This window comes from Protopterus annectens, chromosome 15.part0, assembly GCF_019279795.1.
Source record: "Protopterus annectens isolate FY-2018-M chromosome 15.part0, PAN1.0, whole genome shotgun sequence".
In the NCBI taxonomy this organism is placed as follows: domain Eukaryota; kingdom Metazoa; phylum Chordata; order Ceratodontiformes; family Protopteridae; genus Protopterus; species Protopterus annectens.
The window spans coordinates 111,379,004-111,401,503 of NC_056749.1; the positions used below are offsets into that span (position 1 = coordinate 111,379,004).

Consider the following 22,500-nt stretch of genomic DNA (forward strand, 5'->3'; position numbering starts at 1 on the left):
TCTTGCTTTGTCTCCAAACTGTCCAACCTGAGCTGACCCTCTAATATACTGATTCCTAATCCTGCCCATCCTAGTCACACCCAGTGCAAATCTTAACATCTTTAACTCTGCCACATCCAGCTCTGACTCCTGTCTTTTCGTCAATGCCACAGTCTCCAACCCATATAACATAGCTGGTCTCACTACCCTTTCGTAGACCTTCCCTTTCACTCTTACTGGTACATGTCTGTCACAAATCACTCCTGACACTCTTCTCCACCCATTCCACCCTGCCTGTACTATCTTCTTCACCTCTCTTCCACCCTCACCATTACTCTGAACTGTTGATCCCAAGTACTTAAACTCATCCACCTTTACCAACTCTACTCCCTGCATCCTCACCATTCCTCTACCCTCCCTCATATTTACACACATATATTCTGTTTTAGCCCTGCTGACCTTCATTCCTCTCCTCTCTAAAGCATATCTCCACCTCTCCAGGGTCTCCTCAACCTGGACCCTACTCTCACTACATATCACAATGTCATCTGCAAACATCATAGTCCACAGGGCCTCCTGTCTGATCTCATCTGTCAATCTGTCCATCACCACTGCAAATAAGAAAGGGCTCAGAGCTGATCCTTGATGTAATCCCACCTCCACCTTAAACGTATCTGTCACTCCCACCGCAGTCCTCACCAATGCCACACTACCCTCGTACATATCCTATACCACTTTTACATACTTCTCTGCTACTCCTGACTTCCTCATACAATACCAGAACTCCTCTCTAGGCACCCTGTCATATGCTTTCTCTAAGTCCACAAAGACACAATGCAACTCCTTCTGACCTTCTCTGCATTTCTCCAACAACACTCTCAGAGCAAATATTGCATCTGTAGTGCTCTTTCCTGGCATGAAACCATACTGCTGATCACTGATCATCATTTCCCTTCTTAACCTAGCTTCTACTACTCTTTCCCATAACTTCAAGCTGTGACTGATCAATTTTATCCCTCTATAGTTACTGCAGCTCTGCACATCACCGTTATTCTTAAAGATAGGTACCAAAACACTTTTTCTCCACTCCTCAGGCATCCTCTGACTTTCTAAAATTTCATTAATCAATCTGGTTAAAAATTCCACTGCCATTTCACCTAAGCACCTCCATGTTTCCACTGGTATGCCATCTGGGCCAACAGCCTTTCCATTCTTCATCCTCTTCATAGCTGTCCTTACTTCCTCCTTGCTAATCTGTTTCACTTCCTGATTCACTATCCCCACATCATCCAGCCTTCTTTCTCTCTCATTCTCTTCATTCATCAGCCCTTCAAAGTACTCTTTCCATCTACTCAACACACTCTCCTCACTTGTGAGTATGTTTCCCTCACTGTCCTTTATCACCCTTACCTGCTGCACATCTTCCCATCTTTGTCCCTCTGTCTAGCCAACCGGTACAGGTCCTTTTCTCCCTCTTTAGTGTCCAATCTCCCATACAACTCTCCATATGCCTTATCCTTAGCCTTTGACACCTCTCTTTTTGCCATGCGTCTCATCTCCTTATACTTCTGTCTAATTTCTTCATCTCTCTGACAATCCCACTTTCTCTGTATACTCTCCTGTAATTCCTCATTCCACAACCAGGTCTCCTTGTCCTCCTTCCTCTGTCCCGATGTTACACCAAGCACCTTTCTAGCAGTCTCCCTTACTAGCTCTGCTGTAGTTACCCAGCTATTCGGTAACTCTTCACTGCGTCCCAGTGCGTGTCTTAACTCTTCCCTGAACTCCACCTCACAATCACTCTTTTTTAACTTCCACCATTTGATCCTTGGCACTGCTTTCACACTCCTCCTCTTCTTGATCACAAACATCATCCTACAGACCACCATTCTATGCTGCTTAACTACACTTTCCCCTGTCACCACTTTACAGTCTCCAATCTCTTTCAGACTGGCCCTCCTACTATTTGATTGTTTCAAGACTAATGCCATTTGTCTGCAAGGAAATGGGATCAGATATTTTTTTGATTTTCCCTTTTTATGCAAGGTAAGTGGTAGACATCAGTAAAAAATTAAATATTGGCCATTTTTCAAAGTTGGCTTATGAAGTACACAAATTGAGTGCAAGCTGTCTTGTATACTTCAGTACTCCCTCCATTTGCTATCAAAACCTCTACTGTGTGCTTACGTCAACAAGGTTTGGAGTACCACATGTTCAGGCAGGCAGTAGTCTGTGGGAGGGTCCTATGATAATAACATTCCTGGCATACTGCTCCGGAGCACGTTTGGCATGGTAGGGGATTCAGAAGTACTGTTGCATAAAAATGTTCTTGCAGAGCAGTTCTATGCATGTCAGACATAAGAATCTGTGCATTGTGAAACAGAAGCGCTTCACTCTGCATACACTGCCAATGTAGTACGTCATGGTGTATGTTAATGGGAAGGTATCTGTGTGTTATTGTGTGTATGAGAACACTGAAACGGTGTGCAGGTGGTATGTGAGTGAATGTGCATTAATGCAATAGTTATGTGTGTCTTTGTATCTGTGTCTGTATCTATATGTGGGTGCATGTGTGTGTGTACATCTGTGTGTGTGTGTGTGTGTGTGTGTGTGTGTGTGTGTGTGTGTGTGTGTGTGTGTGTGTGTGTGTGTGTGTGTGTGTGTGTGTGTGTGTGTCTTTTTGAAGGGGTGCGGCACTCACAATAGGGCTGTATAGGTCTTCCCGTACAAAAATATTTCTGTTTTTACTGGTGTATTGTATTTATGATCAGTCATGACCAGTGCTTTTTTTGAATGGTTGTCCATCTGTCATTCTTAGGGGATACACTCAGCTTCCACTTGCAGCCTTGCTGACTTCACCACATTTTTTGTCATTCTGCATCCCTGTGCTGCGTCTACTCCACCTACCCACCCACCCCTTATTTTCATTACACCTTTTATGCCTTGTCTTTTGTCTTAATTGCTAGATTCATATTCCTATGTAGCCATATTATCCTTCTTCTCTTTTTACATTTCTGCAAACCCCTGTCCATAACCCTGAGAACTCCATCCGTGACCCATTCCTATAGCATGATATCTCCTGCACTTTGTACCTAGTATCCTAATTCATCTCTAACCCTCTCACCTGTCTCATCATAGTCTACTTCCCTGTATTCCACACACTTGTCTTTTTGTCTTTATATTCTTACTCCTCCAAAAGCCACAGCAGTGTGATCACCATGCCTCACCTGGACATCCATGGCCCTCTCTTTTTCGGTTTGGATGACATCCAGAATTCTAGCTTTTTGGTTGTGTCCTTAGGACCTTCATGCCCCAAGACTTCAATCAGCTTCAGCTACCTCTCTGCACAGGAGCACAGGATATTCCATTCTGCTCCGCCCGTATTCAGATCTCCTTTGAGTACTAGCATATTCCTCCAAACTCACTCTTCATCCTGTCCTCCTTTGAGTACAAGCATATTCCTCCAGACTCACTCTTCATCCTGTCCTCCTTTGAGTACTAGCATATTCCTCCAAACTCACTCTTCATCCTGTCCTCCTTTGAGTACTAGCATATTCCTCCAAACTCACTCTTCATCCTGTCCTCCTTTGAGTACAAGCATATTCCTCCAGACTCACTCTTCATCCTGTCCTCCTTTGAGTATTAGCATATTCCTCCAAACTCACTCTTCATCCTGTACTCCTTTGAGTACTAGCATATTCCTCCAAACTCACTCCATCCTACCCTCCTTTTCATATGCTGTGTTGGAAGAAAAGTATAGTACACTAGTCCACCCATTCTCCCCACCCTCTTTCACCTTACATTTAATGCCCTTTAATGTAGCTCATCTCTCCTTTCTGTGTCACTGTTGGTGGCCTCCATGCCCAGGCCCCTCTTGTCACTGGCTGGTATACAAACTTCTCAACTCTCCAGATTTTTGCCTCATATGTTTGGACTGTTCCTCATAAAAGGTGTCGTTTTCTGGCAAATTACTGACAACTGAAGTCATTAAATAATGACACATATTTGAGTTTCAGACTTCATATCCTTCAAAAAATGCATGGTAACACAAAACCTGTTATTCTAGCAACTTTCTAAGTTTATAAAGCAAAATTTACAATCAATCCCTATTTTTGGGCCTTTGTCCCCACATTATTTTAGACTCTCTCCAGATTTCTTCCTTTAAGAAATTGAGAGGCATGTCGGTGCATACTAAAGCACCTGAAGTCCACAAGTACAAATGTAATACTGAATTTTTATTGTGTTAAATCAAAACCAGAGAATGGGGGCTTGCCCCCCCCCAAAAAGGAAAAAAATACAATCATACACTTTAAATTATACTGAGCTTCATAACAAGAAGTACTGAAATATGAGGGGCTTCATTTATTAACAAAAGCTGCACAATTTGAAATTGTTCTCTTTCAGTTTATGGATAATAAAGGTGATCTGATCAATATACTGAATTAAAAAATGAAGACTTTATAGTTGATTGCCTAAGTGTCAACAGAAGTAGCCGACTGAATTAAAACTATTAAGAAGTAAAACTAATAAGTACATTTAATACAATTAAAAGATATTCTTCATAGTTGTCTTAAGGAGTGATTACCAAATCTTATAAGACTTTGTGATAATATGGAGACCTTTAAAGGGAAAACAAATGACATTAGGTGTATAGTATGGTTTTCTTTAAAATCAGGCACTTGGATTTTCATATTTGCATGTACTGCAGTATGATACAATATGATATGATATGACGGGACATGCTATGTTATGATATAGGGGTATTTTACGAAGTAAATTCCAATGTTGTTACTGTACCATTTGGTACAGTGATTATGACACCTGTATAGCACTTCTCCTTGCCTGCTGTACACGCGTACTATGTTTCAGTCGGCTGTGCTATGGTTGTGGAATATCTACTTTTTATACAGTTACCCTAGCTGACTTTTGGCCTCAAATTAGTCTACTTGTCTCCTTGGCCTTTTATCCCAAATTTTGACATGGCAGTGCCCTCTGTTTCTAATAGGAACTCTCATTTTTAGTGGCTCATGCTTGAGAACAGTGTCATGGGGGAGGTAAGTGCTAGTGGGGAGCTGCCTAGACCACCATACAGCAAAAAAAACAGATTTTTTTCTAGTTATACTTACTGGTTCCCAAGGTTTGTATCATGCAGTGTGCCAACTGTGTGTGTGTGGGGGGGGGGGTGACAGTTATGCTGCCAGCTTCACATTTCTGGTGACTGAAGGGTTCTCTGTAGGAACATTTGGCACTAAAGGAGGTAGCATTGAGAAAGGTAAATGAAGAAAGAATAAACAAATTGCTACTACAGAGTTAAACCCAAAAACAAGACAGTGCAGGGGTGGACAAATGGATAAAGACAGATGAATAGACAGAAAAATATGTCTTATATCTTATGAATTTCCTGTGCATTCGTAAGTCAAACAGTACCAGAAATACAGGTTCTGTGGAGATGAAATTTGTCTGTGATTTAAACAATACATGCTGGAGAGGCAAATGTGTGTGTCAGAGACTGCTCCTCCTATGGAAGATTAGATTAAGATTAGATATCTGTATATATTTGTTTCATTTGAATATTGTGCTCTCTGTCTAGCTGCAGTTAGTGTACCACCCATCCTCCTTGTTCTTGTGGTAGTGTTAATCTTGGTGGCTTTGGAATTGCCCGCCCCTGCTGTAAATCTGTTTTTGGACACTCCTCCTGGGCCCATCTCATTTTCTCACTCAACTGAGTACAGTGAGATCATATTTTGTTTTCAGATACTCCTACCAGTCCCATCTCCTCTGCTGTGTACAGAGAGAGCACTTGGAAAAGACATTCCCTATAGCATTTTAATCTGCTCTGTTCCCTCCCTCTCCACAAAAAAAAAAAAAAAAAAAAAAAAAATGTTTATACATTCTTGAGCTGCTCTTACATAACTGTCTTCTGTCTTATTACCTTAATTTACATGTTGATTTTTCATAACTTACTGCTCTCTGCACTTGTTTTTGTCATTTTTAATTTACTACTGTATTTGCCTTAATATTGCTACACACTCAAGTGTGCTAGCTTGTACTGCATTTAAAGTGTTTTTGCTATTGTCATTAGCTTATTCTATCTAATATAGAGAGAACGTCTGAGAAAGCCAACCCACTTAAGCTCTTGACCTTGAACTATCTTCTGTTCCTCCTTTCTCCCTTTCCACTTCACAAAAAAAATATATGTATATATATATGTATATATATGTGTATATATATATATATATATATATATATATATATACATACACACACACACACACACACACACATATATATATATATATATATATATATATATATATATATATATATAAATATATATATATAAATTCCAAGCTTGTTTTCTGCCTTTACTGTAACTAGTCTAGTCCAGATAGATTTGCTGTAGACAGGACTGTTTGTAAGCTTCTGAGCCCCCCCTCCAAGTCTTTCTGTGTTGGAGGGAAGCCTTCTAGCTTATCATTGGGAGTGGTAAGCATTAGGTGGCCTATCAGCCACAAGTGGTGTGGTTTAAGGTCCAGAAATTGTAATTTATTGGCGATTTGGGCAGTTTTTCCATCTCTTTCAACTTTCTAATTTAAAAGCCTGCGTTTGCACTTGTTTCCTGCCTTTCCTGTACCTAGTCTAGTTCAGATACAGATTTGCTGTATCCAGGACTGTTTGTAAGCTTCTGAGCAGTACCAAAAAGTCTTCTCTTCAATTTTTCCCTTAAATCTGCTAGTTCTGTCCTCTCCTGCACTTTTACTAGCTTATTAGTCTAGCAATTTACCAGACTTATTGTAGCAGTTATTGAAGCACACAAAAGTGCTACCAGCACTAAACATTCCACAAGGAAACAGCTGCAGTACTTATTATTAATGCCCACCCCTCCAGGCATGTCTTAAGGTCAGTTCCCTGTGCTTTCCCCTATTAACCTGGTGAACTTGGGAATCCTGGGGCAATGTAGCAACTGCCTCATGTACACTGACAACCCTCTCCTCTTACCTCCCAACAATCATACTTGCGAGAGATGCACTTATATATCCAAATTGAAAGTCATGCACTCTCCAGCCAAGACCAGAATAGCTGGTCAGGAGGAGAAAATCAACACTTGCACCACACCACATGGAACACATAGCCCTCCAGAACACACACCAGCACTGCCTTCACATAAAAACACAAACCACACACCCACCTTTGCAGAGGCTCTCAATAAAAATCTACTCAAACAGCAGAGACCTCCAAGGCAGAAACACACTCGACCACCACAACACAACACTAATCACAAGACACATAACTCTCCTAAAAAGTGTGCTACTTAACCAAAGCCCCTAAGGCAAAATAGCATGCCCAACACACTAGTCATAGGTGACTCAATAGTGAGGCACACTGATGTCCCAGTCACTAGGTTGAATAAGGAGAAAGTAACAGTCAGCTGCCTATCAGGTGCCAGGATCTGCCAAATAATGCATGCACTCAGGTCCCTCAACAACAGGTACAAATATGACTCTGTCATTGTATATGTGGGTGTGAATGACCTAAGATGTACCTCCCTGAACTACATGAAAAGAGACATGGAGGAGCTCTTGAATTATGTAGCCCAGGTGGGTATGACCCTTGCCCTGAGCAGCCTCCTACCGTCAGCCAGAATGATACCACAGTACAATCAGAAAATGATCGATTTCAATCATTGGCTAAGTTTCTGGTGTCATTCTCAGAGGATCCAGTATCTGTCTGCCTAGGATGACATGACTGGTGGACCTCGATCACCCCTGGGCTTCCAGATACTGGCCAAGGCTTTTGCTACCCCCTATAGTGCCTTTTTCAGGCAGTGTTCCAAAGACCAAATTACTACCATAATAGCTACAAACAAATGCAATCTGAGGGCCATGCTGCTCAACAGTAGAAGTCTAAATCTCAAAATGCAGTGACTCAAAGCACTCCTTAAAATGGAGAACATCAACATTTGTGCTGTAATAGAGACCTGGTTCAAGACAGTAGAAAGTACCCCTGCACTACCAGGCTATAACTCATTCCACACCTTTCAGCCCCAGAACTTGGACCGAAGCTCCAAAGGCGGTGGTGTTTCCATATTCATAAAAGATGCGCACACCTCCATACTGGTAGCCCAACATAACGCATCAGAGATACTTCAGGTGCAGCTAACATTGGGTAAGACAGCAATTCAGGTTCAATTCAATTCAAACCAGCTCATTCATACCCCCGCTAGAGGTAGCAGCATCCTTGACCTGGTCATTACTAACATGGGCGACCATTGGTCTACACCAATAGTCAACTCCTCCCTGGTTAGATCTGACCACAAACTAATCACCATGGAAAACCACATCCCTCCCACCTGCCCCACAAAGGTAACCACCATGAAAAACTTCTCCAAAGTTAACTTTGGGCTTCTAAAAACAGAGGTGGCTAACTTCACAGCACCCATGCAAATGGAGAATAGTTGCATGACCACCGAATTATACACCATTGCACTGTATGAACACGTAGACAAATGCATGGATCTCTCCATACCCAATAGAACCAAGACACTCTCCTCCAAAAAAGAAAGCCAATCTGGTGGTCCCCTGCCATAAACAAACTCTGAAACAGAAGAAGGAAACTGATGTGGAATAAGGTGAAGTCCCAAGACTGAATAAACTCCCTTATCAGCTCTGCAAAAATTTGAGATCCCTCATCAAATCCTCTAAAGCTAGCTATGAAAACAGCATTGCAGCAGATAGTAAAGACAATCACAAGGCATTCTATAGTTATGCAAAGAATCTCCACGGCAATACCCAGATTTGCTCTGAGCTACTGCACAATGGTACCTCCTATACCGAGCCAACAGATATTGCCAGTGTACTGGCAGACAGATTCAGTGCTAACTTTACCACTCTCTCCCCCACCAAAGGACCAATCACAATACCATAGATTGCTAGGCTGCCAGTATTACTGCTGCACAGGTTAAAACAGCACTGTCCAAGACCAAGAATACAGCTTCTATGGGACCTTGACAATATCCCCAGCTGTGTTGTACATGAGCTACAGAGTGAACTGGCACCTCACCTGTGTTCCCTGTAAAGATTAAGTGTTTACCTTGCAAACATAAGGTGCTGGGTTTGATTCTCCAATGGTCTATTTGTCAAGGCTTAAAATGGCCCACAAGAGCAGTTAGCCTAGTACTAAAGTATGAACATAATGATACAGTGACTCAATCACAGCCTCATCTCAGGCTTTGTCCCTACTGAATGGTGCACTGCTACAGTCATCCCTCTCCACAAAGGAGGAGTGACTAGAGACCCTGGGAACTAGTGCCCCATTAGCCTGATGAGTCTGATATGCAAAGCTATGGAACACATCATCATGGACCTAATAAACAAGGATATAGGGAACCTCCAAACTCTGGATCCCACACAGTTTGGTTTTGTGAAGGGTAGATCATGCCTGCACAACCTGGTCAACATCTTTGAGTCAGTCACCAAAGCTGTGGATGAAGCAAGGTGGTTCATACAGCCTACCTTGATTTGGCCAAAGCCTTTGCTACCATTCCCCACTCACGAATCATAGAAAAACTCACTAAGCTAGGCATCAACCCCTATATCACTAGGTGGGTTGCAAACTGGCTTACAGATAGAACCCACAGTGTGAAAGTAGCTGACTCCAAGTCAGACTGCTGACCAGTTACAAGTGGAATCCCACAGGGTTCAGTCCTGGGTCCTCTTCTGTTTGGTATCTACTTCTCTGAAGTCCAGGGCAACACGAAGGGACTCTGGCTGACAAAGTTTGCAGACGATTGCAAGTTGGGAGCTGTTATTCACTCCCAAAGTGATGTTGACATCCTACAGAAAGGCCTCACCGAGACCAACGACTGGTGTCAGAACCATGGCATTAAGCTCAGTGCCAAAAAATGTGTCGTCATCCCCTTTGAGAAAATCCCGGTTCCCATGAATTACCACATCGATGGTAGTCCACTGCACACAGAAGGCATTATAAGAGATCTGGGAAGACAGGTTGACAGCAACCTCTCTTTTGACCACCATATTGCCTCTGTGGTCAGAAATTCCTTCTATGTGGCACATCTCATTACTAAGGGTTTTGCATCCAGGAAGAAAGAGGTCATTGTCTCCCTCTACTCTTCCCTCATTAGTTCAATCATTGAGTACAGTGCCCCATTTGGTATGTACCTCACTAGACACCTGCAGCAACTGGAGAGGCCGCAAAAGTACTTCACAAAGAGGATCCTAGGCCTTAAACACATTTCCTATATGGACAGACTCAAAAAACTCCAACTATTCTGTGTCTCATATCGCCTACTTAGAGGCGATCTCTGCTTTACTTACAAAGCCATGTCTGGCCCAGCTCTGTTAGAAATGCTACAGCTAAAGAAATCCAAATCCCTGTGCACCACATGCTCCAGAGACCTCAACCTCATTACCACAATCAACTGAACAAACTGGAAGGACAGGTTCATAACCCAGAGACTGTCCATGCTATGGAATAGACTTCCCATACATGTCAAACAGAGCACCTCACTGGCCCTCTTCAAGAGAAATCTTGATGAGTGGATGGGAAATAGAAAATTCACCCTGGGGATCACTCCAGTGGCTTTACTCGACAGAGGTACATGGGACCTAAGGTCGGGTGGCATGATAACAGGGTAATCCTATGGGCTAGGCTTGTAAAGGTTTCAGGGCCATTAGCCTAGTACACACCTATGAACCTATGAACATGTGAAGCTGAATTTATCTATTACCCAGTTTAAGGGCAACATAGAGTAGTGGATGGGGAATAGGAAATTTACACTGGGCCTTGCAGCCATATGAACTGAGGTAGCTTATAAATGCTTGGCCCACAATGTCCTATTTGGATACATGACATCATTATTTTTTCAGGAAAACTTGACTAGGCTTAGAAAGGCTCCCGGGCTGTTAGATAGATAGATATAGACTGAAATGTATATAGGTGGATTAGTGGATAGAGATATCTGGTAGATAAATAGGTAGATAGATGGATAGATATATACGTAGATAGTTAGATGTATAGATTAGATAGATAGATAGACAGATAGATAGATAGATAGATAGATAGACAGGCAAATGGATAGACAGACAGACAGACTGATAAAAGAAAGGGAGGGCAAGTGATTGAGTAGTTAGTAGTCTGTGAATGTTGCTGTGATGCTCTTCTTCAAGTAACCCCATCTCCAACAGATCTGACTGACTTAAACTGACAAAGGGCTTAAATTAAGTAATTTTACATTTGTTTCTAACTGGATTTTGTAGCAGCTATTTCTCTAACTTGTAGACTGTAATGATGAAAGGTTTGCAAATACATTTTCAATCAGTCTGTGATGAAAATTAATTTTAGAACTTGATCTGCAAAACATCACCACTTGTACTAGGTCAGGAAGGTGTGTCTGCTGAAAAGAAAATACATATTGAGACAGGATGCTAATTATGTATCCACGTAGTAAATGTAAAAATGTGGTAATGACCACCTGCATTGACAAAATAAGAAACTAACACTTGTTTTTGTTTCAGGCTATGAGCAGAAATGAAGCTGCAGAAGTAGCAAACAGTGTGAAAATTCTGGCTACAGAAACAAAAGCACTGTTGGACAGTGCCTTGGTAAGTCTTGGTTGATACAGTATGTTTTGTGCTGTTGGACGGTGCATCGGTAAGTCTTGGTTGATGTTTTGTGCTGTTGAACGGTGCATCGGTAAGTCTTGGTTGATACAGTATGTTTTGTGCTGTTGGACGGTGCATCGGTAAGTCTTCGTTGATACAGTATGCTTTGTGCTGTTGGACAGTGCATCAGTAAGTCTTGGTTGATGTTTTGTACTGTTGGACGGTGCATCGGTAAGTCTTGGTTGATACAGTATGTTTTGTGCTGTTGGACGGTGCATCGGTAAGTCTTGGTTGATACAGTATGTTTTGTGCTGTTGGACGGTGTATCGGTAAGTCTTGGTTGATACAGTATGTTTTGTGCTGTTGGACGGTGCATCGGTAAGTCTTGGTTGATACAGTATGTTTTGTGCTGTTGGATGGTGCATCGGTAAGTCTTGGTTGATACAGTATGTTTTGTGCTGTTGGACGGTGCATCGGTAAGTCTTGGTTGATACAGTATGTCTTGTGCAGTTGGATGATGCATTGGTAAGTTTTGGTTGATACAGTATGTTTTGTGCATGTCAGTGACATATCACTTTATTCACTGCGGTGTTAATACCTCAGTAAGCACTAACAGTTCAAGGGTAAGCTTTGAAAGAGGTGGTATATACTTATTAGAAATCAGGTTACAGAGATGGAAGATCCTAATTTCAGAATACACCATAATCATGTATTGCTTTATTATTTCCAAGGAGCTTCACTCAATTGTAGTCATTACAACGCCAGATTTTAACAGATGTTGGACTCCGTTTCAATGCACTGTCACACTGATTTGAGCTAACTTAGAACAGAAGTACTCTTACTGCCTGGGGCTATAAAGTTGTAATGAATAAAAGGACTGAGGTGTTTGATAAGTACTAGATCTTTTGCTTGGTGGTCCTTACCCATGGACCTTATGTTTTGACTCATGTCTCATAAGTACATTCTTGGGGGGGCTTAGGAGTTATGTTACAGAATTGTGATTGCAGTAAACTCAGGAGTTATGTTACAGAATTGTGATTGCAGTAATTCATCTAACTGTTTCCTATTGTGAAGGCTGCCAGCCTAGCTAGATAGAACTTTGTAAATAATCCCATGTCATTGTAAATATTAATATAATTCACAGGCTTGTTTTTACAAATGTAAGAAAACTAAATGTAAGAAAACTGTGTTATATGCTGAACTTCAAAATGTAACCACAGTGCACCCTGCTGGAAGAAAGCTGTTAAGTAAATAATTACAACTGTGTTTGATCTGAAGCTTGCAGACAGGATGTCTGGGCTAGCAAATTCTTTCTGTTGTTATTAATACAGATACAATTGCTAGATTTTACATGTAAAAGTGTATTTTACTGCTGTGGTTTCCTGGCCAGGTGGAACTTACAAAAAAATGTAAATTCTGAGTTTCTGTTAGCCTGGGAAATAAAGGAGAAGTGATAAAAATGATGTAATGTGAAATGACTTAGCAGTACTGGGCGTTATCAATTTAAGACTTTCTCAGAGAGAAAGATTGAGCATTTTGGATTTTGTCTGAAGGTGACAACTCACCAGCACTTTGCCTTGTAAGTAAAGTTATTTAGGACACACTTTCTCTTAGAGTTAGGTAATAATTTAGACAGATTAGACTAGTTGTTTTTTATATTTATATCAGACTATCCTACAATATTGATTTAAAGTTCCTGTGACTTCTGAACTCTTGATTAGCACTGTGTTGAATTGATGAGATTTGTCTTGTGTTTTTATTATTTATTATTAAATATTTTTAAACCTTTCAACTGTGGCTGTTTTGTGTAGAGATAATTTAAGCTCTGGAGTACTTGCATGTATTTGGTGATACTGTCCAAGCCACTCCAGTAGTCTTGCTGTTCAGCATACATACTATTTGGATAACAGTAATATTACACAGTGAAACTGGTCACCTTTTGGGAAGGGTTTATATTGATATTTGTGGTTGGTGGCAGTTGGTACTACCTTATAGTCTGGACAGAAAGGGGCACAGCTGGAGAACCTGTGCCACCCTTCCCTAGGAGTGTCTGTGTGTTTGTATATAAATCAAATCTTAAAGTGTGTGTGTGTGTCAGCTACTTGGGTAGGGACACAAAGCACTGGTTAGACAGAGAGGGTGCTGGAGGTTTTAGCTTGAAGACTAGGCTGAGAGTGGGCCCTATACCTGTGCCAGTGGGGAGTCTTTTTGGGGATCTGGAGAGAAAGGCAGAAACCAGCCCCAGTCTGACTGTGATCTCTGTGTGCTCCTAAGGGAAATTGCACTTTACTGTGTGTGTACTTCTTATCCCCCCAATGTGCATGCCCCTCTCTGGTGCTAGTGGTGAGGATTGAAGCTCTTTGATTACTGGGCCAGTGCACGGACATCACACCTATCATGCTAAATTTCTAAATTTCCACGTTATACATTTTGAAATGGCTTTTGTGGAATTTTTCATGTTTCATTTCTTTTAGTTTGTCATAATAACTTTTGATGAGCTTTCAAAATGAGTGAACAAAAGCAAATGCACTGAAGATCAAAATTCCCAAACTACATTCACTGAAAAAAACTGTCAAAAGGGACATTTTTTATTTATTTTTTTTTTTGCAAGAGGGCAAGCCATACTCCAAACTTTATATATATATATGGATTCACTTCATAACATTGAAATATCAAAATACTGAAACTCAAAACACTGAAACCAAAATACTGAAAGCTCAAAATACTGAATACTCAAAATACTGAAACTCAAAATACTGAAAACACATATTATGCGTAAACTCAGCTTAAACAACATAAATCATAACAATTTCTACCAAATATATGCAGGGGGGCAAGCCCCCCTGCTAATTAAATATATAAACTCCAAGATTGCACATAGTGTAGTTAAGTGCAATCTTGGAGTAGATATATAATTAGCAGGAGTGTAGGTGCAGGGGCTTGCCCCCTGCATATGTTTGGTAGAAATTGCTATGATTTATGTTGTTTAAGCTGAGTTTATGCATAATATGTGTTTTCAGTATTTTGAGTTTCAGTATTTTGAGTATTCAGTATTTTTGAGCTTTCAGTATTTTGGTCTTCAGTATTATGAAGTTTTGTCATTTTCAGTATTATGAAGTTTCAGTGTTATGAAGTGAATCCATATATATATATATATATATATATATATATATATATATATATATGGGTCCCCTTCAGATGGTCAAACTTTTAAAAGCTCGATTTTCATATGGCTGAGGCCATATGATCAAACTTTTAAAAGTTCGAATGGCCTGAATGGGGATCTCCATAGAGCGTGGAATAGGAAGATTTCCCTTTACCACAATGTAGTGTGATCTCAAAGTTGATATATTGAAATACAGGGGGTGAGGTGGGTTAGCAGTGTTTAGGGTTTTTTTTGTTTGTTTCATTTTTTTCACATTTTTAAACATTCAAATGTTCGATCATACGGTCTTGGCTATATGAAAGTTGAACATTTGGATATTCGATTATGTGAGGTAGACCCATATATATATATATATATATATATATATATATATATATATATATATATATATATATATATATATATATATATATATATATATATATATATATATATATATATATATATATATATATATATATATATATATATATATATATATATGTGTATATATATATATATATATATATATATATATATATCAAATCCATGGCTGCACTAAGTCAAATAATGGGGGAAATTCACCCCAAAAGGGCATCACTGCTGGCACAATTTGTCGACAGTGATTTCCTGCAGGGGAAATCCACTCATCTGTGGGTTAAACCTCAGGTAATTAAAGCTCGAGCATTCCATCTTTGTCCACCAGTAGGTTACCCTTTTGATTAAATTCATACAGAGATTTTTAATACAGAGGTGAAAAATCTGTTTTTATTTTATTTCTTAACTTGCCATTTCCATATAACATTTATGATAGAAAGAGTCTATGCCTTTTATATATGTTTTGCTGATTTACTGAAAGAATGGCACTCTGTTCTAATTTGTTTCCATCAGTGTCGATGAAAATTATAACTAGAGAACAATTAACTTTTTGTATAAAAAGTAATATAACTCTGGTAGTGGCTTTCTGTCGTGAATAATCCAGATCCCTTTCTTTTTAAATGGTTGGCTCTGTTTAACTTGAAGAACATATGTATGTATGTATGTATGTATATGTATATATATATATATATATATATATATATATATATATATATATATATATATATGCAGTAAGGGATGGGGGGGGTGGTACAGATATGTCCAGAGGTGGACGTGTCAAAAGGGTGACTGCCTTACAGTCATAACTTTACTATTTAACCATGTACTCTTCCAAATACCTTATTATACAGGCATCTCTATTTTTTCTTTGCAGTCTACATTTTACATTTAGTAATAAACGTGATAATTGTAGGTTTTGCAGTATACTTTAATGTAAAATATTTTTCTGCCTATTGTTATATAAGGTCATAACTTTTTCAACTATGTAATTATTCTGGTATGACATTTTCAAGTTAATTGTTTTAGGGCCCTTTCTGCAAACCTGGAGTCTGCTATTCTATAATTTTATTTGAAGTCATTATTGTAAACTGTGATTTGGATTCAAGTTGCACAAATTCAGTGCCACAGTTCAGGTGGTTGTAGTCCAAAAATTGCATGTTGAAAGTTTGAACTCAACTGTTAAGTATTATTAGAGTTATGTGCATTTGTTGAAAATAATATGGTGTTTTTTCATATTTTATCTTCTGCCTAGTGGAATGTGCTTTCAGCTTAAGTAGCAGTAGTTTTTTTTTTTTTTTTTTTTTTAAGGTACTTTGTGTTTTTCTTTAGTGTGCTTTAATCACCGAATATATACCTGTCAACCAGAAAGCTCACCAGTTTTATGAGGAAGAGTCCAAAAGTATGAAGCAAAACAAGGGACAGCTGAGAGCTGTGCACTTATCTTGTCACCCTGCAAAGCTGATCAGTAAAATTTGGTTGCCTGCCTGTTTGGACAAATTAAAAAAAAATATTTACATCACGTTCTGGGAAATGTATCCAAAGCTAGTGACCATTCAGTCAGAGTTTAATATTCCAGGCCTGTGAATTGATTGGTTAAGTCCACTGACCTTTTGCACGTCAGTATATTTAATCAGTCACTTCTTCCCTATGGTGCCGCACCTGTGTCTGTTCTCAGAGCGAGCTGCAAAGGCTGTTAAAAGATAATGGCTTGTGCAGCTCTTCTGTCCTGGCTGTGGTTCATGGAACCCCTAGAGAACTTTGTGGTACCCATTTTAAGAATACTATACTAAAAGATTCCTTAGTAAGCTTTGTTCTCATTTATTGAGGCTTTATTGCTGATCCTTAACTTATTCCTAGGTATTTATATATTCATTCTTGCTGTAGTTCGTTTATATTGCATCCTCCTCACAGGTTGATTTTCTTGGTGCTTCAGTTTCCCTGCTATTAATGTTGCTTTTGAGGTTACAGCTAAACCTAAAGCTATAGGCAGATTATCCCCTTGGTATCTGAACATATTTCTATAACCAGTTTACTGGCTAAAAGCAAATAAATTATAATAATAAAAGTTGATAGAGAGAGAGGATATGACGTGTATTTTGAATTTTATTTTATTTATGAAATAAACTGTTATATGTAATAAGTAAATGTACGCATTTTATTTATTTATTTACATTTATTAACCGGGTAGTGTCTGACTGGGTTGAAAAAAAAAAAACCCGTTTTCAGCTGAGACCCGTGAGAACAAAAAGAACATTATTAAGGTACAAGTAGTAAACTTAGTTTAATTGGCCGTAGGTGTGAGTGCGTGCATGTGTGTGCCTTCTGTGGAAGGTTGGGTGTTGGGCTGGCAACTCGACACTGTAAAACTCCACTGCCAATCATGAGCGGACAAGTGATCCGCTGTGGCAACCCCTAACCAGGAAAAAGCCGAAAGAAGAAGAAGAAGAGGAAGTGCTTTTCTTTTTAAAGATATTTGTACACTGACTGCAGAGTCTTCTTCCATTGTAGGTTAAAGTTAGTGGTGAAAGAAACAATGACTACCAGTGAGATTTTGAGTGCTGTGAGGGAGAAGGCATCTTTGACTGAATGCAAAGTTTATGTGACATACACTTATACTGTCCCATGCATGGAACATATTTGAGGCGAAGGTAACTACCAATTTAACTGTACAGTTTAGTTGTCATTTTTTCACTTAAGAAAATCATATAAAGACACTGTACATTTCCTAGGGGAAATGGTGTTTAACTGTTTGGAAGGCCACTGCATCCAGCTCAGTAGAGAGCTAGGGTTGATAGCTAAGAACAAACTGGTCCAGTCATTGGCTAGTTAAGAAGTTCAAAGGGGGGGGGGTTCTAGTTAAATTAAGCCAACCTGCCTTTAGTATAGCCTCAGTCGTAAGCAAGAAACTAGTGTTGCATATAGTGTAGTAGGACTTTTGCAGACTAGTTAGAAAACTGGTGAGAACTGGTGAAATGAAAAGGCACAGAGAGTGATGGTGTGAGGAGAGCTGTCTAAAGAAACTTAAGTAACCAATGGAGTGTTGTAGATGTTGGTCCCAGGACCTGCAGTTGTCAATGTTTATGTGTTAGACATAATCCTGAGAGTGGATAACAGGACCAAACTGTATATGGTTGACACCAAATCATGGTGGGGAATGGAGACACCTGGTTGAAGACATGAAGTCTAAGCTGACAGATGTTAGTTAAGGTTCATTGTCACCAGATGTAAGATTCTACATCAGGAAATCAGCAGTCCAGAAGTAAAATGCCGCTTGGGAATCACATTACAGGCTGTGGATGAGGAGAAGGCTCTAGAAGCAGTCATTTCTGGAGTAAAGGGACATCAAGAACAGTGCAAAAGGACTGTAGTTAAATTCAGCAGGATATCTGGCTACTTAACAGTGGAGAGGACTGTAGGTCCAGTGAAGTGATGATGTTACAGTACAAGGCAATGCTAAGGCTGAAGCATTGTGGTCAGTTCTAGAGCTCTTTCACAGAGGGAGACATCAAGCCAGTAGAAATGATCCTGAGAAAGACCATTAAGGTGATCATTTCTTTGAAAGGAATGATTTAAAATGTTTGGTACAGGTATTTGGAGTGGAAGAATCACATTGGCAAGTACTGCATGAAACCTGGTGGGATCTCACTGGGATGTTCATAGGTTCATAGGTTCATACTAGGCTATCTGACCTAGGGCATTTATAAGCCTAGCCAGAATGTGTTTGGCTTTCGCCACCCATTTTAAATTAATTTTGCTATGCCCTTTTTTGAGGTTAGTATACTGTGCCTCTGTCTAACAGTGACACAGAAGTGATACCCGGGGTAAACCTACGATCTCCCATCCACTCATCAAGATTCCTCTTGAAGAGAGTCAATGAGGGACTCTGCCTAACCTGGACTGGGATTTTATTCCAGAGTGAAGGGAGCCTCTGGGTTATGAATCTGTCCCTCCAGCATGTCCTATTTATTTCAGTGCTGAGGTTCAAGTCTCTTGAGTGCGTAGCTCGATGGGATTTGGATTTTCTGAGGTGTAGCATGTCCATTAATTCCGGGTTGGACATGGCTTTATACGTCAGGCACAGATCGCCTCTGAGCAGGCGGTATGCCACTGAGTAGAGCTGGAGTTTCTTTAACCAGGCAGCATATGGCATCTGTTTGAGCCCTTTGATCCTCTTGGTGAGGTGCTTTTGGGGTCTTTCCAGTTGCTGCAGGTGTCTGGTAAGGTATATCCCAAAAGGGGCATTGTACTCAATTATGGGCCTGATGAGGGATGAGTAAAGAGGCACAATGACCTCCCCTGATCTAGATGTGAATCCCTTCATGATTAGGTGGGCTATATAAAATGTTTTTCTAACCACTTTGACCACGTGGTTGTCAAATGAGAGATTGCTATCAACTTGGGTCCCCAGGTCCCTAATTACTTCTTCAGTACTTAATGGATTACCACCTATGTGGTAATTTGTGGCCACTTTGTTTTTGCCAAAGGGGATGACTATACACTTTTTGGCGTTTAGCTTGAGGCCATGGCTCTGGCACCAGTTGTCTGTTTCTATGAGGCCCTTTTGGAGGATGCTTATGTCAGCTGGAGAGTCGATTATGGCGCCCAGTTTGCAATCATCTGCAAACTTGATAAACTCCTAACTAAAGTTAATAGCCATGTAAGGAAATTAAGGCAAATTGCTATCTAGCTTCCACACCTGCCCAACTCTCAAACCCACTGGCTGCTCATTCTGGGTATTATCCATCATGATCCTTCATTGGGTGCCCCCCAATTCCTCAGGAAGCCAGCTTCAGTGGTACTTGATTGTAGTCCCAAAGAGCAGGGGATGAACTGGGTAGCTGCATGTGTGGATCTGAGAGCCATCATCCCTATGTCAAATACCCATCAATTTCCCTACTTTAGGTAGTAGGTAGTACAATAACATCAGTGACATTGTCACCAGCCCCCCCCCCCCATAATGTGAGAAGATGACCCCTTCTACAGAACCCATCATGAATATGCTATTTTTCCAGAACTAGACTAAATGCACTGCAAAAATCACTTTTTGTAGCACATTCAGACATTGTCACCACCTGTTGCTGTGGTAGCACTATGTAAATACTGTGTTGAAGTTGTGTGGTACAACAGTTGCAAAGTGATGTGAATTTTAATATTGCACCTGCACCATCTGAACTCTGGAAAAGGACTTCCTAGCATATAGTCATTTCCTTAGACTTCTTCATAAAATGTGACACCTGACATTGTTTTGTGATCTAAGCCACAATGTTTTACCTCAGTGGTATATTCACAAACATTATGGCTAGTGCATGAAGGCAGTAATCTACAAAGCATACACACTATTCAGACACAGCAGGCTTCCATGGTACCAAAGCTTTGTGAAGTGGCTGACTGTAAATGAGCATTGATACAATGTAGCAAGCAGTTGCTACACTTAGACTACACATGGAGCACTACAGCACTCAAGTTTGACAGCAAATGCAATACTGGGTTTTAAAAGCCTGTGTTGTACTAAGAGAGATTGGGATGATGGATGGCTTATAGTATTGCACCCTCTAACACTTTGCACCTGGAGCAGTTGACCCTTCTGCCCCATCCTAGCTGTGATAACGGGCAAGAAAATATGGAGGCTCACAGAAACATCTTTCACTGGGATACTAACAACATAATCAGACAGTGTAACCTGCAGTCAAGGAACTGTAGTTTTCCTGCCATAAAGATAGCGAAAACATTCCTTATGGAAGAACAGAACACAAGGGAAAACTAACTGTACAGGAATGATTACTCTTGATATTGGCATATACAGATTATTAAAACAGACCATTGTCAAAACTTTGTATGTAAGTTCTGTGTCACAGATCACTTTGCATTCTTATTAAAAATAAGAAAACATGAGCCAAGCTGGTATTGCTTGTTTAAACCATGGTTTATGAAGTTAAAATAAGAGGTGAGCACTTTCATTCTTGTCAAAGCTTAATCAGATATGTTTCACACAGTAGTAACAAGCAGTATATACTTTTCAATTTTTCTTAAGAAAAATATGTAAATTACAGAAACGGCTTTAATCCAAGAGCACATAAACAGATCAGATTCAGTGACAGTGACTGAAACAGTGGTACTTACATAGTTTGCATCTTTATTGTGGTTTGTGCTGTTTACTCTTATCTACGCAAGTACGTCATCTGGCTGTTCATCAGTGTGCTAGGGAAAGTGCCACATAACAATGTAGGCATCTAGTCCTGCATTTTTATTACAGCAATATAAAATATAATAAAATAGACAGTGACATGACACCATTTATTCAGTGAAAAATATACTGTTCATGGTGAATTTTGGGGTATTTGAGGTTCAAATATCGTACATAAGCATATGGGTAACCTTGGGGTGTTAGGGGTTCAAATATTGTACAAAATTAACTTAGTTCTAAGGGAGCTTATCATAATAATTACAAAAATAGTGTGTGTAGATGAAATTAAAAACAGACACACACACACACACACACACACACACACACACACACACACACACAACTGGATAGAAACATCTTAATGGAATGCGATATCTACTTGGTAACTGAGTCAGTACAAGAACTGTTATTGTATGCCTAAGTGTTAACCATCCTGTTATTAAGTGTTGATATAGTACATGAAAGATAATGTTTCCAAGCATGGGAGGGGTCAATGAGCTCAGTCAACTGAATATTAAGCTTAAACTCTGTGTGAAATACTGTCATGGAAGAGGGTAGGAAAGTGAACGTTATAAGAACTCGGTTTACTATCATTTCCCCAATTACACTTTGTGCGAGTTATGTCAGTGAACCATATAATCTGAAAAAAAAAAACGACCGACACAAAAGTCAAACATGGAAGTGGAGAATGTCGAATTCGACAAAATTCAAACATTCCTCACACTTTCGTAAGTGCTAATACTGTGCAACAAACAGCAAATAATGCCCCCCCAGCACCCCCCATGTGGCCTACTACTTATATACAAACTCCGTGATCACACTACAGTAAGGGAAAGGGTACATTTCCCAATTCCCACTATAGTGCGATCAGCATTAAAATGTTGAAATTCACAACAGCGAATGTCGTAGTGCATTCACTGTTGTGCATTTCAACATTTTTTTTTGTTCTTTCATAATCTTGAATTGGGCATTCGGACTAACATAAATCAAACAAAGTCCAATCACCCTTTTGATAGTAAACCTAAGAACTCAAAAAAGAAGTCTCTTGCTGGAGACAGAAGTGTAAATACAATTTAGCAATTGTGTATGAATCTAGTAAGACATTAGGGAAGTAGGCAAGAGTGCAAAATACCCTCAGGATAGTTGTAAGAAAAGCTACAAGAATAATCAAGTGTGAAGATGTCTGTAAAAGC

At 39.8% G+C, this 22,500-nt stretch overlaps 1 protein-coding gene across 3 annotated transcripts in view; it reads left to right on the forward strand.

The window, feature by feature from the left end:
• Positions 1-22,500, forward strand: part of LOC122789976 (diacylglycerol kinase delta-like) — a 1,345,205-nt gene that overhangs the window by 1,286,390 nt on the left and 36,315 nt on the right. For all 3 annotated transcript variants that reach the window (XM_044057484.1, XM_044057483.1, XM_044057482.1), the window contains one exon: positions 11,514-11,600. In XM_044057484.1, the coding sequence (XP_043913419.1) occupies positions 11,514-11,600 (87 nt within the window). The remainder of the gene's footprint in view (positions 1-11,513; positions 11,601-22,500) is intronic.